This window comes from Octopus sinensis, unplaced genomic scaffold (assembly GCF_006345805.1).
Source record: "Octopus sinensis unplaced genomic scaffold, ASM634580v1 Contig12087, whole genome shotgun sequence".
Lineage (NCBI taxonomy): Eukaryota > Metazoa > Mollusca > Cephalopoda > Octopoda > Octopodidae > Octopus > Octopus sinensis.
The window spans coordinates 27,501-42,500 of NW_021832534.1; the positions used below are offsets into that span (position 1 = coordinate 27,501).

Consider the following 15,000-nt stretch of genomic DNA (forward strand, 5'->3'; position numbering starts at 1 on the left):
GAGGAGAGGAGAAGGAACAGCAGTTAATGGTGAAAGCTCGTTGATGTAATGGCCAGCATTTGACTAGTAATTATATTGGATCATTGCTGATCTATACACACACAACACACACACACACACACATATATATATATATACATACATACATACATACATACATACATGTATATATTGGTCATTGGTCATTGATGTCAGCTGATGAGGATGGAGGGAAGAGGGAGGGGGATGGAGAAGTGGGGGAGGGGAGAAGAGGAGGCTGTACACCGTTTCTGCGCGTTAGAAGGGGATAATCGCTGTGAAGCTGTTAGAGGTGTTTTTGTGGTGCGTGCATTGTGTGCAGACATACACACACATATGTATGCACATATATTATATATATACATACATATATATATATATATATATATATATATAATATATATATATATATATATATATATATATATATATATACATATATATATATATATACACATACACAAACAGAAGAATTGTTACATACACACTCACACACATATAAGGTAAGACATGTAGATAGACATAGCACCAAAGAGAAACACACACATAGATATAGTCACAGACTCACATACACAGTCAGAGAGAAAGGCACACGCTTACACAGAATAAGACAGCCTTAGCATCGTCACATACAGGCTGTAACACATTGAGTAACATTAACACACACAGTAATACAATAACGCTGTCACACACAGATACAGTTACTCACACACTGTGTCATACACATTGTTACAGACACTATTGTATATCTACTGTTACATGTAGTTACACAGAGTTACACCCACTGTTACATACACACTTGCGTAAACACAGTTACATGTAGTTATACTTAAGTTACACATACACACACAGTTTACTTGTAACACACAGTAACACCAAAATACTGTTACACATAGAGTTACTGATGCTATTACATATACTGTTACACATGCTGTCACACACAGATACAATTACAGACATCAGTACACTCATTGTTACACACCATTATACATACAGTTACAGTAACAAACAATTGCTGATACAGATACTTATGCAGTTACACCCACTGTTACACCGTGACAAATACTGTATCTTTTACATCAGCCATGCTGGGGCACTGCCTTAACAGGTTTTAAGTTGAAGAAATCAACCCCAGGGCTTATTTTTTAAAAGCCTACTACTTATTCTGTTGGCCTCTTTTGCCGAAACGCAAATTTACAGGGATGTAAACACACCAACATTGGTTGTGTAGGAGTGGTGGGGGACATGCACACACACACACACACCACACCATGTATATGTATATACATATCTACATATATATAAATATACACTACAAGTTTCTTTCAGTTTCCGTCTACCAAATCCACTCACAAGGCTTTGGTCGGCCTGAGGCTATAGTAGAAGACACTTGGCCTTGGCCAAGGTGCCACGCAGTGGGACTGAACCCAGAACCATGTGGTTGGTAAGCAAGCTACTTACCACACAGCCACTCTTACGCCTATATGTGTATATTATATATATATATATCATAAACATTGGTGCCTTGTTGTACCACTACTCTATATATATATATATATATATATTTATATTTATATATATATATATATATATATATATATATATATATATATATATAATATATATATATATATATAGTCATGCATGCTGTTATACATACAATTGCATACACATAAAGTACACATAGTGTTACACATATACTTACTCTCTGGCTGTTACACACACTGTTACATGTAGTTACACACACACAGACACATACACACACACAGAATTTAACCAACACAATAGTGTTAATTGACATCTAAGAAGAGGGGGTGGACATACTGTGTGTATTGGTGTAGAACAATGTATGTCTGCATGTGTGTATGTACGTACGAATGCATGTATATGTATGTATAGCTGTGTATGTATATATATGTATATATATATATATATATATATATGTGTATGTATGTATAACTGTGTATACATATGTGTATGTATTTATGTTTATAACTGTGTCTATGTGTGTATGTGTGTGTTCATATATGCATATGTATACATGTGTAAGGATGTATATTTTTGTGCTGATATATGCATGTATGACTATGTGTATACATACATACATATGATGTGTGTGTGTGTGTGGTGTGTGTGTGTGGCATGTGCGTGTGTGACATCACTTCCTCAGCTCTGTTGTTATTCACTATTCATATATTCCTTTATTCTCTTTGTCTTTTAATCTTTTACACCAGTTCTTCCTCTCTTTCTCTCCCCCTGCCTCTCTCTGTCTCTCTCTCTCTCTCTCTACCCCTCCCACCTTTCACACTTCACTTCATTTTCCTTCTTCTTACTCACAATGTTGTTGTTGCTGTTGTTACTGATGTTGTTGTTGTTGTTATTGTTTAGCTACAGTTCAGTCATGGTTAAATGGACCTATAATCAAAGACGTTCCCGTCATGACCATCCTGTCTTTCTGTATATCTATCTCCACTTTGCTCAAAAGAGTCCTTCCTTTTTTTAAGATAGTACTGTATTATCATTTCAGAGAATTTGGCTGCTACTTTTAGCCAGTTGGGAGACCACAAAGTGGCCCCTTCATTGACTCACGTTATTGGTGGTATTGATGGTATAGGTGCTGGTGCTGGTGTTGGACGTAGTATTGCTCTTGTTTTGTTGTTGGTATTTTTGTAATAACAATGATTCTGTTGAGACTTGTTGTTCTTCTTGCAATTGCTGCTCTTATATTGTCACTGCTGCTGCTGCTGTTTTCAGCAATGATGATCTTGATGCTGATGATGCTGCTGGTGATGCTGTTACTTGTGTATCTGTGTTGGCAGCTGAAAGAGAACGAAAGTGAGAAAATTACACAACCACCAAGACATTTGCAGCATCATGAAACGGTGTCGGGTTTGGAGGATCTGAATACAGAAAGGGGACGTGGCTGTAACGGGAAATGTGTCAGCATCTGTGTGTGTGTGTGTGTCTTGGCATTTAATGTCGATGAGTATGTATACATGCATATGTACACACACACACACACACATACAATGTACATGTATGTATACATATGAATATATGTATGTGTGTATATATATATGTATATATGCATTTATATTTTTGTGTGTATATGTTTGTGTATGTATATATATAATATATATATATGCGCACACACACACACACACATATATATATGCTTGAATATATTTATACATATATATATAAATATGTATGAATACATATATGTATATATATAATAGAACATACACACACATTTCTGAGATTTGTGTAGTATGAGTGTGTGGGGTGTATGTGTATATATATATATAGATATATATATATATGTGTGTATGTGTGTGTTTGTATGTGTGTGTGACATTACATTATGCATGTGCATCTGTATGCATTATTAGATTATGTAAATGTATGTTGTTAGATTGTGTGGATGGAGGTCTTGCCCTCGCTACCAATCCTTCCACCACCCCTTGCCACTGATTCTAAACAGAAACACTTCTAATGGCAGCCAGGAGACACTACAAGGAAAACAACAGAATTTTGTCAATAAATTTCACTGAAGTCTTAAAGGTTGGATCGTCATCATAAACATCATCATCATCATCACCTTCATCAACATTATTATCATCATCATCATCATCATCATCATCATCGTCTTTATCATCATCATCATCATCATCATTATCATCATCACCTTCATCAACATTATCATCACCTTCATCAGCATCCTCATCACCATCATCATCATCGTCTTTATCATCATCATCATCATGATCATCACTAGTAACATCATCATCATCATCACTATCTTCATCATGATCATCACCATCATTATTACCATTACTTTTACCGTCATCAACATTACTGTCATCACCACAATCACTACTGCCAGTATCATCATTATCATCATCACTAGCAACATCATCATCATCATCATCATCATATTCACCATTATCATCACCACCACCACCACCATCATGTACATCATCACCATCATCATTGCATTAGAGAGATAATTCATCCCAAATTACAGGGTGTTGTGGGGGGGGGACTGGAAGAGGAGCTGAAGATATTAAGCGGCAGAGGCGGGGGGGGGGTGCAAGATGTTGGAGATTTTGGTTGTCTCACATGGATAAAAGTTGTTGTTTCTTACTTACTAACAATCATCATCACCACCACCACCACCATTATTAAACACTATCCTCAACCTAGCAATCCTCACCATCACCCACCCACGCCCATCCTCATTATAACCTTCCCCCCCCACACACACACACCCCTCTTAACTGTTGTCATAGTATATCTTGGACAGAGATGTTGCGAGTAACCATGTAATTCCTGCAGAGCAAGGAACCTGTCTCTTCCTGGTCCTTCTCTCACACTCTCTTCGAGCACAAAGTGACCCCTCTCTCTGTTGTAACCCCTCTCAGTCTAAAGAAACTTTAGTCTTGCAGGCTGCACGGTGGCCCTGCTTGTACCAGTGCCATCAAAAGAATAAATACTAATCCATACCATAAAGTGGAAGGTATTAGGAAGGGCCCCATGTCACATGCATATGGTTGTGATACATGTGCCTGCTGAACCCTTATCAGACAGGCTGTCATGATGGGTATATTGGCCTTCATATATTTATACCCCAGTGTCACTTTGATAGCATGCGTTACTCTCTCATTCAGTAATGATAATGATGATGATGGAGTATAAGGTAGACTGTATGACGCATGTGTATGAACAGCCATGCTACATGGCAGTGAAACATGGGCTGTGACTGCTGAGAACATGCGTAAGCTCGCAGGAATGAAGCCTATATATATATATATAATATATATATATATATATATATATATATATATATATATATATATCATCATCATCATCGTCATCATTTAGCGTCCGCTTTCCATGCTAGCATGGGTTGGACGGTTCAACTGGGGTCTGTGAAGCTGGAAGGCTTCGTCAGGCCCAGTCAGATCTGGCAGTGTTTCTACGGCTGGATGCCCTTCCTAACGCCAACCACTCCATGAGTGTAGTGGGTGCTTTTTACGTGCCACCCGCACAGGTGCCAGACAGAGCAGGCAAACGGCCACGAACGGATGGTGCTTTTACGTGTCACCGGCACGGGGCCAGGCGATGCTGGCAACGGACACGAACGGATGGTGCTTTTACGTGCCACCAACACGGGGGCCAGACAGAGCTGGCAAACGGCCACGAACGGATGGTGCTTTTACGTGTCAACGGACACGAACGGATTGTGCTTTTACGTGCCACCGACACAGGGGCCAGACAGAGCTGGCAAACGGCCACATATATATATATATACATATATATATCAGTTCACTTAAAAGACCCTAGTAGTAACACCTTGAATAAAGGTGCATGGATGTGTATATCTTGGTTGAATTTATATTCAACTGGACCAATAGGATGCAACTGGATGCCACCTCTTGGGACAGCTATGCAATAGAAGCGTGTGTCGGACTGAGATTTAAAATAAATGCTTTGTATATATAATAGTATAATAAACAAGCTTTTGAGGATGTATAAATCTGAAGTGTTATTTTTAATGTATTGTGTGTGGGGGGGAGTAGAGGGAGACCCAGGAAAACATGGGATGAGGTGATGAAGCATGACCTTCGAATGTTGGGCCTCACAGGGGCAATGACAAAAGACCAAGACCTCTGGAGGTATGCTGTGACTGAGAAGACCCGTCAAATAAAGTGAGTTCACAGCTGTAACCTAGACCAGTGTCTCAAAGGTAACTTGGATCGTAGGGCAACATGCTGTGCTTGAGGAGACCTATTGAGTCAAATAAATCAAAACCAAAATCAAATGGAAATTGAAGTTGTGATCCCCATGCCGGTGGCACATAAAAGGCACCATCCGAATGTGGCCAATGCCAGCACTGTCTTGACTGGCTTCCATGCCGGTAGCACGTAAAAAGCACCAACAGATCATGGTCATTGCCAACCCCCTCTGGCCCCTGTGCCAGTGGCGCGTAGAAAGCACCCATTACACTCTCAGAGTACTTGGCATTAGGAAGGGCATCCAGCTGTAGAAACACTGCCAGATCAGACTGGAGCCTGGTGCAGCCTCTTGGCTTCCCAGACCCCAATCGAACCGGCCAACCCATACTAGCATGGAAAATGAATGATGATGATGATGATGATGATGGTGATAGACACTCACCTACCCACACACGCACACACAAATATATGCCTGTTTGTGTGTGTGTGTGTGTGTTAATATTCATTTATTGGTTAACCATAGACTAATCATCAGCCATAAATGATCTTTCTGTAAGGAAAACAAAACTGGTCACAGGAAAATGGAAAAAGAAGCTGCCCTTTGTGTCTTGTGGAACCGGGATGAACACCACCACTATCCAAATCCCAGCTGGCTTTATTGTTAGACTCTTCTGATTGGCCAGCTCTAAGAACAACTCCCTTGCTTCCATAAGTCATAGAAACCCCGAAATATCTCACAGACGCTACTTTTCCCACCCTGACTATGTTCATTCATTGACATCTGTTTGTCCATACTGGCATGGGTTAGATGAATGCTTATTATTGAGGTGTTGTTTTAATGCCAGATGCTCTTGTTGTTGCTAATCCTTTTCTGTATTTCAAATAAAGAAATTATTATTCTTCATGTCTTTAAAACTGCAGATTCAGTAGAGAATTTGTTAGGCAAAAATGACAATAAAATTTACCATTTTAGTCTAAAGATTTTTCACGCAAAGCACAGAATGTAGACATTCACATAGGAACTCACACACATGCGCACACACGTATATATATGATGGGTTTCACACAGTTTCCATCTACCCGATTCATAAACAAGGCATTTGTTGGCCTAGAAATACAATTAAAGACACTTGCTAAAGGTGATGTGTTATGAGACTCAACAAAACGGTCAACAAACAACATTAAAAGACTGGTGACTCTACCTGAACGTTGACCAAAGAGTGGACACCACTAAAGATACCCAAGAACCAAATGGTGGTGTGAAACTAGATGACAATAGAGTGGACGCCATTAGCGATACTCAGAACTAACAATCTGCTACTCTGTGGAGTGTAGGCTAACACTCTGCTACCCAAGCCACACTGCAGCTCCTTAAAATTATTCCTTGATGATTGTGTGTGGAGTGGGGAGTTTGTTTAATTGGTGAATCGTTTAGAGAATTGGAATGTGACATTTCAAGACTAACCTTTTGTCTTGGAGAGAGAGAGAAAAACAAAGACAGAAACAGAAAGAGAAAAAGAGAGTGAGTCAGAGAGAGAGAGAGAGAGAGAGAATATTGATCTCAATAAAGAAAAAATTTATTTCAACTCAGTAAATTTTAATTTCAACTGAGAAAAAAATAATTGAAAATGAAGAAAAAATTAATTTCAGCTGAAGAAATATCAACCACTCATAGACTCTGTGCTGTGTTGTATACACTGCTCCTGCATAATACACCACCTTATATACTATGTACTACACACCACACCACATACTACAACCTGGTCCCAGGAACATTTTGACCTCGGGCTAAACAACAACAACAAGTCAATGTAAGATCTTCTTGTTGCTAGAAATGATAACCAAGTCACCCTCCTATCTTTAGCAAAATGAATGTTATATATGATGCTATAGTCTTGGATGTATATTTGGTGGAATGGTCATGGCTGGATCAGGGTTGACTTGTGGTTAAACAACAGCAATAATAGTGTCGTTACATCACCATCACCATCACCACCCTGACTCTACCCCCACACACATCAATGTGCCATCACCACCACCACAACCACCATCAATTCTGAAAATTCAAAAGAAAAAATCCATTATGAATCCATTTCTCTTGAAAAAAAAACAACAGAGCACCCCACCACCACCCAGCCACCCTTTTCCTTCTTTTATAAAATTACTCCCTTTTACAACTACGAATACACCCCCTCCTCTCCCCCTCACCTCCTCCTCTTCTACACCAAAAAAACAACTTCCCAGAAATCTTAAATCAATTTGATCCCTTTTTATTTTTATAGTCACTTTAAGGAGAGCTTGGGGTCAGATGTAATATTGTAGTGGTAGAAGTGGTGGGGGTGACAGTTGTTGTTGTTGGTGGTGGTGGTGGTGGTGGCAGCAGCGGCAGCAGCGGCAGCAGTGATGTTTGTGAAAAAGAGAAAGATATTATTTGAGGGAAAATTAAAGAGGATTTGGGTGCTACTTCTAGCTGATCGAATGATCTCATAGAAGCTTCCTCATAACAACTCCAACAGTTAAAATACATTTCGAAATCTCTTGGAGAGATTTATGCAGTAGCAGCACGATAAAGTGATAGTATGTTGTCAACTTAATGTGACAGTCCCATGAAAGGGAATAATACTACTGTTATTTAGCCCCAGGAAACTAGCCTCTGGATACTGGCTTTGCTGGGTGGAGGTGCTTGTCTCCACTTTGAAAACATAAGTCCAACAGGAAATGGTGTAGACAATATACTATCACTTTAACTCCAACAGTGTTTTTATGGAACTGTGATAACACTATAACTGACAGGTAGTATACTCACACACACAAATGTGCATGTATGTATGCATATGCATATATAAGTGAATGTTCAATGTAGTAAATATATTTGATAAAAACTAAAGTGAATGAAATCAACACATGAGCTTTCTTGATAAAGAGCCTATCACCCAAAACATTCATATTTTTCTGTTTCTCCCCAGTCACTAGATTTCTTTAAACAACCAAACTTCTTGGTAATACCAGCATCAAGAGATCTGGCTTTATGATAGCAGTTAGCTTCAAGGGAGATGATCTTTATAGCATTGGATGCAACAGAGCTACTCGTTGCCCTTTAAACTTAATAGGGCCTTGTTGTGTGACATGAGTAGCAAGGAAATGTCCGTTTAACTTGGGTGGAATAACTACCAAAAAGTAGTTATACCCCATACAATAGCTGGTTGGTATTTCTTCTACTTTTGCTGACATAAGCACATGTATATACATACATACATACATACACACACAGAGACACATATATATCATCATCATCATCATTTAACGTCTGTTTTCCACATTAGCATCGGTTGGACGGTTCGACCGGGGTCTGGAAGCCATGGAGGCTGCACCAGGCTCTAGTCTGATTTGGCAGTGTTTCTACAGCTGGATGCCCTTCCTAACACCAACCACTCCGTGAGTGTAGTGGGTATATATATATATATATATATATATATATATATATATATATATATATATATATACACACACATACATATATATTTACATACATACATATATACAAACATACACTCATACATACATACATACATACATACATACATACATACATACATACATACATACATACATACATACATACATATATAGACAGACAGACAAAATGCGATACATATTCACACACATTAAAACTGTATTATTGTTTTATAAAAATCATGAAATTTCAGGAAATAAACTCAAAACATCTAGTTTAATAAATGTTTAATATGCTACAATAGATTGGCAGATTTTGCCTGTGATGTTTTCCCAGCCAAAACTGTCCCTTTTGGCCATACTCTTTGGAGTGTAACCTTTCCCCGTCAAACTTGTGACATTTTCCCAGCCAAAATATTGATGTTTGAACTTTTTCCTTTTTCCTTGACAAAATTGGGATTCCTGCCCTGTTACCTTTTGGTATTGAAAAATTGCCATTTTTTCAGCCTGTTACTCTTTTCAAAGTCAAAATTCTGAGCTTTTGGTCTGAAATATTCTTCCAAGCCACAATTGTGACTTTTCTAAACCAAAACTATCAGTTTTTGGCCTATGACATCTTTTCCTAGCAAAAATATAAACTTTTTGGTCTGTGAATTTTTTGTAACAAGAATTGTGACTGTTTTGACTGGTAACGTTTTCCCGTTTCCCCACCAAACACCCTCACACCAGATACATTACCTGATATCATTAACCTTGTTGGATGATGTGGGGTGGAGTGGAGCAGTTAATAGTCCAATGGAATAAACTAGTTTGATCACCACCACCACTACCATCACCATCACAGTCACTCCAATACCATAGCCATCCCACCATTAGTATCACCACTACCACCACTCCACCACCATCACAGCCACAGTCACCGCCACAATCACTAACACTACATCTACCATATTACCCCTACCACCCCAACATCACAACCACCACCACCACCATAGCCACCACCACCACGGCCACCACAACCACCACCACTGCCACAACTTCCATCAGCTCCAACACAATCCACCACCACCACCACCATCGCCACTGCCACCTCTACCATTACACCAACATTCACCAACCAACCAATACCACCAAATAATAGATCGTTACAAACAGGAAACCAGTGAAGGAGAGCAGTTAATGATGTTTCTGGTTTGTTATTGATGACTAAATTGTGGTACGGGATGGTGGAGGGATGGACTGTTAGGGGTTGTCAGTAACACTACCAGGTATTGATGAGTGCAACAATAATAACCAGCGCGAGCCAATGAGGGACCTAATACTCAATCAATAGATCTGTTAGAAATAGTAGCTAATGCTTCCTCAAATCTCTCTTTACCAATCTTAAAAATGAAGAACACTCTTGATGTTGTTGTGGATTTGCTGTTTGAATACAGCTGAAATTGCTAGTGTCCATTCATAAGCCTACTGGATTAGGGCCACCCTGGGACCAAACAATAACAATCAAGCAACAAGGTGTGGCTTGCTAGAAATAACAGCTAAAAATCTCCCTCAAATTTTGCCATACCTTCTTGGAAAAACTGAAGGAGTACCATTATGTAGTGTAGTCCAAGATAGCCATATAAATAAGATGGCTTTTGATTGTGTGTTTGTTTGATGGTACATTACCTTGGGCCAAACAACTTTAACAGATTCAAAATCAAAAGAGGTGAAGCAAGTTGTCCCTATTTTAGAAATAATTCTCACTAGGTCAGTGCTTCTATTGGTCAAGCTAGACAAAATTGACTTTGGTGGGATTCGAACTCAGAGCATAAAGACTTGAAGCAAATGCTGTGAGGTATTCTGCCTAGCATTCAAAACACTCTGCCACTGTGCCACCTTAGGTCGCCCATCACTCACTCTCCTATTAACCATCCATATAAGGCAATGTAGCTAACCTCCATTCTTCAGGAAACACAAAGTTAAAAAAAAGGACAGTTTAAAGCTGGGGTGATCCTTGCTTTCCTCACAGATGTGAAAGGTGAAGAGTTAACAGATTGTTTAGAGCAGAGGCCATACTATATGATCGTGAGTAAGACAGGTAGAAAGACATAGAGAAAGAGAAAATGGCAGAGGGTGAGAGGAACAGAGAAAATGGCAGAGGGTTACGTATCTACCACTGTTTAATCCAAAGGAGCAGAATTCATTAAAGAAGTGGTCGAAGACACAAAGAGAGGAGGCAGGGTTGTAGCTTTACTCAAAATTCACCCCTGACTCAGCAAAGGGATTCCTGCTGTTTTCTCCAGCCACAGTGTATCTGAGACTACATTATGTAATGTAGTCTTTCTTGGTGTTGTTTAGGCCTAGGATCCAACAGATCTGTAAGTAGAGCTGTTCCAGCTATGACCATCCCGTCTTTAATCCATAGTGCATCTAAGTCTACGGTATTCGATGTTTCCATCTCTTTAATATATTAAGCACATTTGGCTGGTTTTTCAAGCATATCAAGAGACCTTCATGTTTGCTCCTTCAGATGAGTCAAGGCCTTTTCTCTGAAATAACATGTTTTCATGTGAAGTGTGTGTATGTGTGTATGTGGTTGCATATGTGTATCTGTGTGTGTATATGTGTGAATGGGCGTGTGTTCACTGGAGTGACTTTGTTAGTCGTTGAATAAGGATGTGTATAAATGTGTCTATGTGTGTGTGTATGCGTTAATGAGTGCTTTCTTTGTGTGTAAATCTGTGTATGTGGGTGGACGTGCATGCATGTGTATGTATGTAAACCTGTGCCTATGTGTATATATATGTGTTTCTATGTAAGTGTGTATAAACGTGTGAGTCTGTTTTTGCATGTAAATGTGTTTCTTTGTTTTTGAGTGAATGCGTATGCATGTGTGAATATGTGTGTGTATAGGTGCATTTATGCATGCGTCAACATGCCTGTGTGCATGTCCTCGTGTGTATGCAGTGAAAAAGGCGACAGTTAGTAGAGAATTCTTGATTGCCGTTTGCCACCATTAACTCACTTCCGTTTTCAAATTCAATCTGAACAGCGAGAGCAACTTAATTATCATTGTATTCAGACACAAACAAAGAGCTGTCACCACTGAAATTCGATCCTGAAACCTTTTAATCGAACTTCCCTTGAAAATCTAGACCCTAAAAGGCCGTTATGAAAGAATATTTAAGTGAATCAATGAAGTAGAAATATAGAGAATGTTGCACGAGGCGGCCATTGTGTGAGCAGACGAGAATTTTAATCAATTGATTGACAGATTGGTGTAACAACAGTGGGGGGTGCAGTAGCGGTGGTGCGGTATAATAAGGGGGTAGGGCCCTTTTAGTAGTGTGCAGTAGTAGCGGTGGTGGTAATAGAATTTTTTGTTGCTCTTGTTTTAGTTGTAATAGTTGTATTAACCATGATGTGACATGCGGGAGGAATGTAATGATTGTAGCTGTGTATAGTAACTAGTGTTATGGTGGTGGTGGTGGTGAGACGGGATGTAGCGGAGATTTCTTTTGTCTTGAAATATTACGGTGGTGGTTAAGGTAAGGGGTGCCAATGCTGGTTATATAACGTTTGTTGTTGTAATAACGTTGTTGCGGTTGAGGTGGGAATGGTGGTGCAATTGGTTTTGGTGTGGTGGTTGAGGTGGTAGTGGAAAGACGGTTTTGAGGCAGGCTGCATGTCCAATACTACTGACAACGAACGCAACAATGAGAACTATACAACACATATTTATATACACACACATATATACATATATATATATATATATATATATATATATATATATTATATATATATATATATATATATATTATATATATATATATACATATATATATATATATATATATATATAATATATATATATATATATATATATAATATATATATATATATATATATATTATAGTATATGTATATATACCTTGATGTACATGTATTTATAAATGTTATTTTATACGTTTTTTGGGTTTTTTTCATTATAGAGGTGTACAAATGGAAACAAGCAGCATTGAAGCTATGTTGTGTGAATTAAAAGTATTTCTAAACAGGATTCAGTTCCCCATTATCTGACATCTGTGAAACATATGAAGGTAATGTAGAGGTTGGATCACTTTCTTTGTGTGTGTGTGTGTGTGTGTGTGTGTGTGTGTGTGTGTGTGTTATTTAAAACTGTTTGATTCATCTCTGTGACTCAAAGTTCTGCAGGCTTCTTAGAGAAACTTACTTCATTCAGGTTCATTTTACTGGGTGTATATATATATTATATATATATATATATATAGTGTAAACTGACTTAGTGGTTGTTATAACCGACTAAGGGATAAAATATGTGTGTATACTACGTCACCTATTTTGTTACGTCATGCTTTGTGTTAAAAAATTAAAAAATAAGCTATAAAGATGGTCCAGTCGACGTGTTTGTTAATCTGAGGTTTTCTCCATTTCCTGATTAGAGAAAGAGAGAGATTGGCTGCTTGTTTCTCTGGGATTGGCCAAATCAATGTAGATTTTGTATTGAAATGGGCTCCGACATTTTCCCTCTAACATTCACCCTACCATTCATGTCTTCATGAAAATACCTAACCAAAGCAAGGAACTTTTCAGGACACCCAAGTTTCTGGAGGACTTTCCTCAATGCTTTTCTATTGACTGTATCAAAGGCTTTTGTCAGATCGAGAAAAACCTGATATAAATCCAGACCCTGTTCCACACACTTCTCCTGAAGCTGTCTAGCTGAAAAGATCATATCAGCAGTGCCATGTCCCACACGAAAGCCAGATTGACTTTCTGGAAGAACACAATCTGCAACATATTTCAGCAGACGATCCAGAAGTATCCTGCATAAAACCTTTCCTATGACAGACAGCAATGATACTCCCCTATAATTACCACAATCATTCATGTTGCCCTTTCCCTTATATAGGACCACCATTACTGTATCTCTCCAGTCCTCAGGTACAGATTCACTAGTCCATATCTTACTAAACAAAGAGTGAAGTTTCTGCAGAAGTTTCTCACCACCATGCTGTTACAGCTCCGCATGTATGCCATCCATACCCGGAGACTTCCCATTATTCAACCTTGAGACAGCCATTGCAACTTCTTTCAACTTTGGTGGTTCTGCGAGTGCTGCCTTCACAGGTAATCCAGGGATGAGATTGAGAACATCCTCACTAACTACAGACTGCTGATTCAAAAGTTCATAAAAGTGTTTTTGCCACCTTCACAGAATTCCTTGTGAATCACGAAGTTCTTTACCATCCCTGCTTCGAAGTGGTGTCATCGGGGAAGACGTCGGTCCATAAACTTCTCGCGAGAGACCATACAACAGCTTTGTGTTATTGGAATCTGATGCCGCCTGTATCTCGTCAGCCTTCTTACTCCACCACGTATCCCTCATCTGAGAGAGCCTTTGCCTCACACGTGATTTTACGTCTTCGAATTCCCTATGCAACACTTCCCTTTCCTGTGGCTTTGCTGACAAATAGCGTGACAAAGTACGTCTTTTATCAGCCAATAAATCATCTATATGTTCATCATTTTCTTTAAACCAATCTTGATGCTTTCTTTGTATCAATCCCAGAACGTTCTTGCCTATATCATAAACTGACTTTTTAAGGGTCAGCCAATCCTCCCCAATATCTGCAGCATTCATTTCCTCTCGTAAAGTTCTCTTCACACTATTACACCTATGACAATCAACATTCAGTCTTTTAGGCAGAGTAATCCCTACAGCTCGGATTTTATGATTTCTGACTAGTTTCACTTTTGCACGTACAAGGCAGTGGTCAGTCCA

At 38.9% G+C, this 15,000-nt stretch overlaps 1 protein-coding gene across 1 annotated transcript in view; it reads right to left on the minus strand.

Moving 5' to 3' along the window:
• Positions 1-2,043: 2,043 nt before the first annotated feature.
• LOC115229210 (protocadherin 18-like) overlaps positions 2,044-15,000 on the minus strand; it is a 72,463-nt gene continuing 59,506 nt past the window's right edge. Inside the window, exon 2 of the mRNA XM_036499136.1 lies at positions 2,044-2,837. Coding sequence (XP_036355029.1) covers positions 2,814-2,837 — 24 coding nt within the window. The 3' untranslated portion in view covers positions 2,044-2,813. The remainder of the gene's footprint in view (positions 2,838-15,000) is intronic.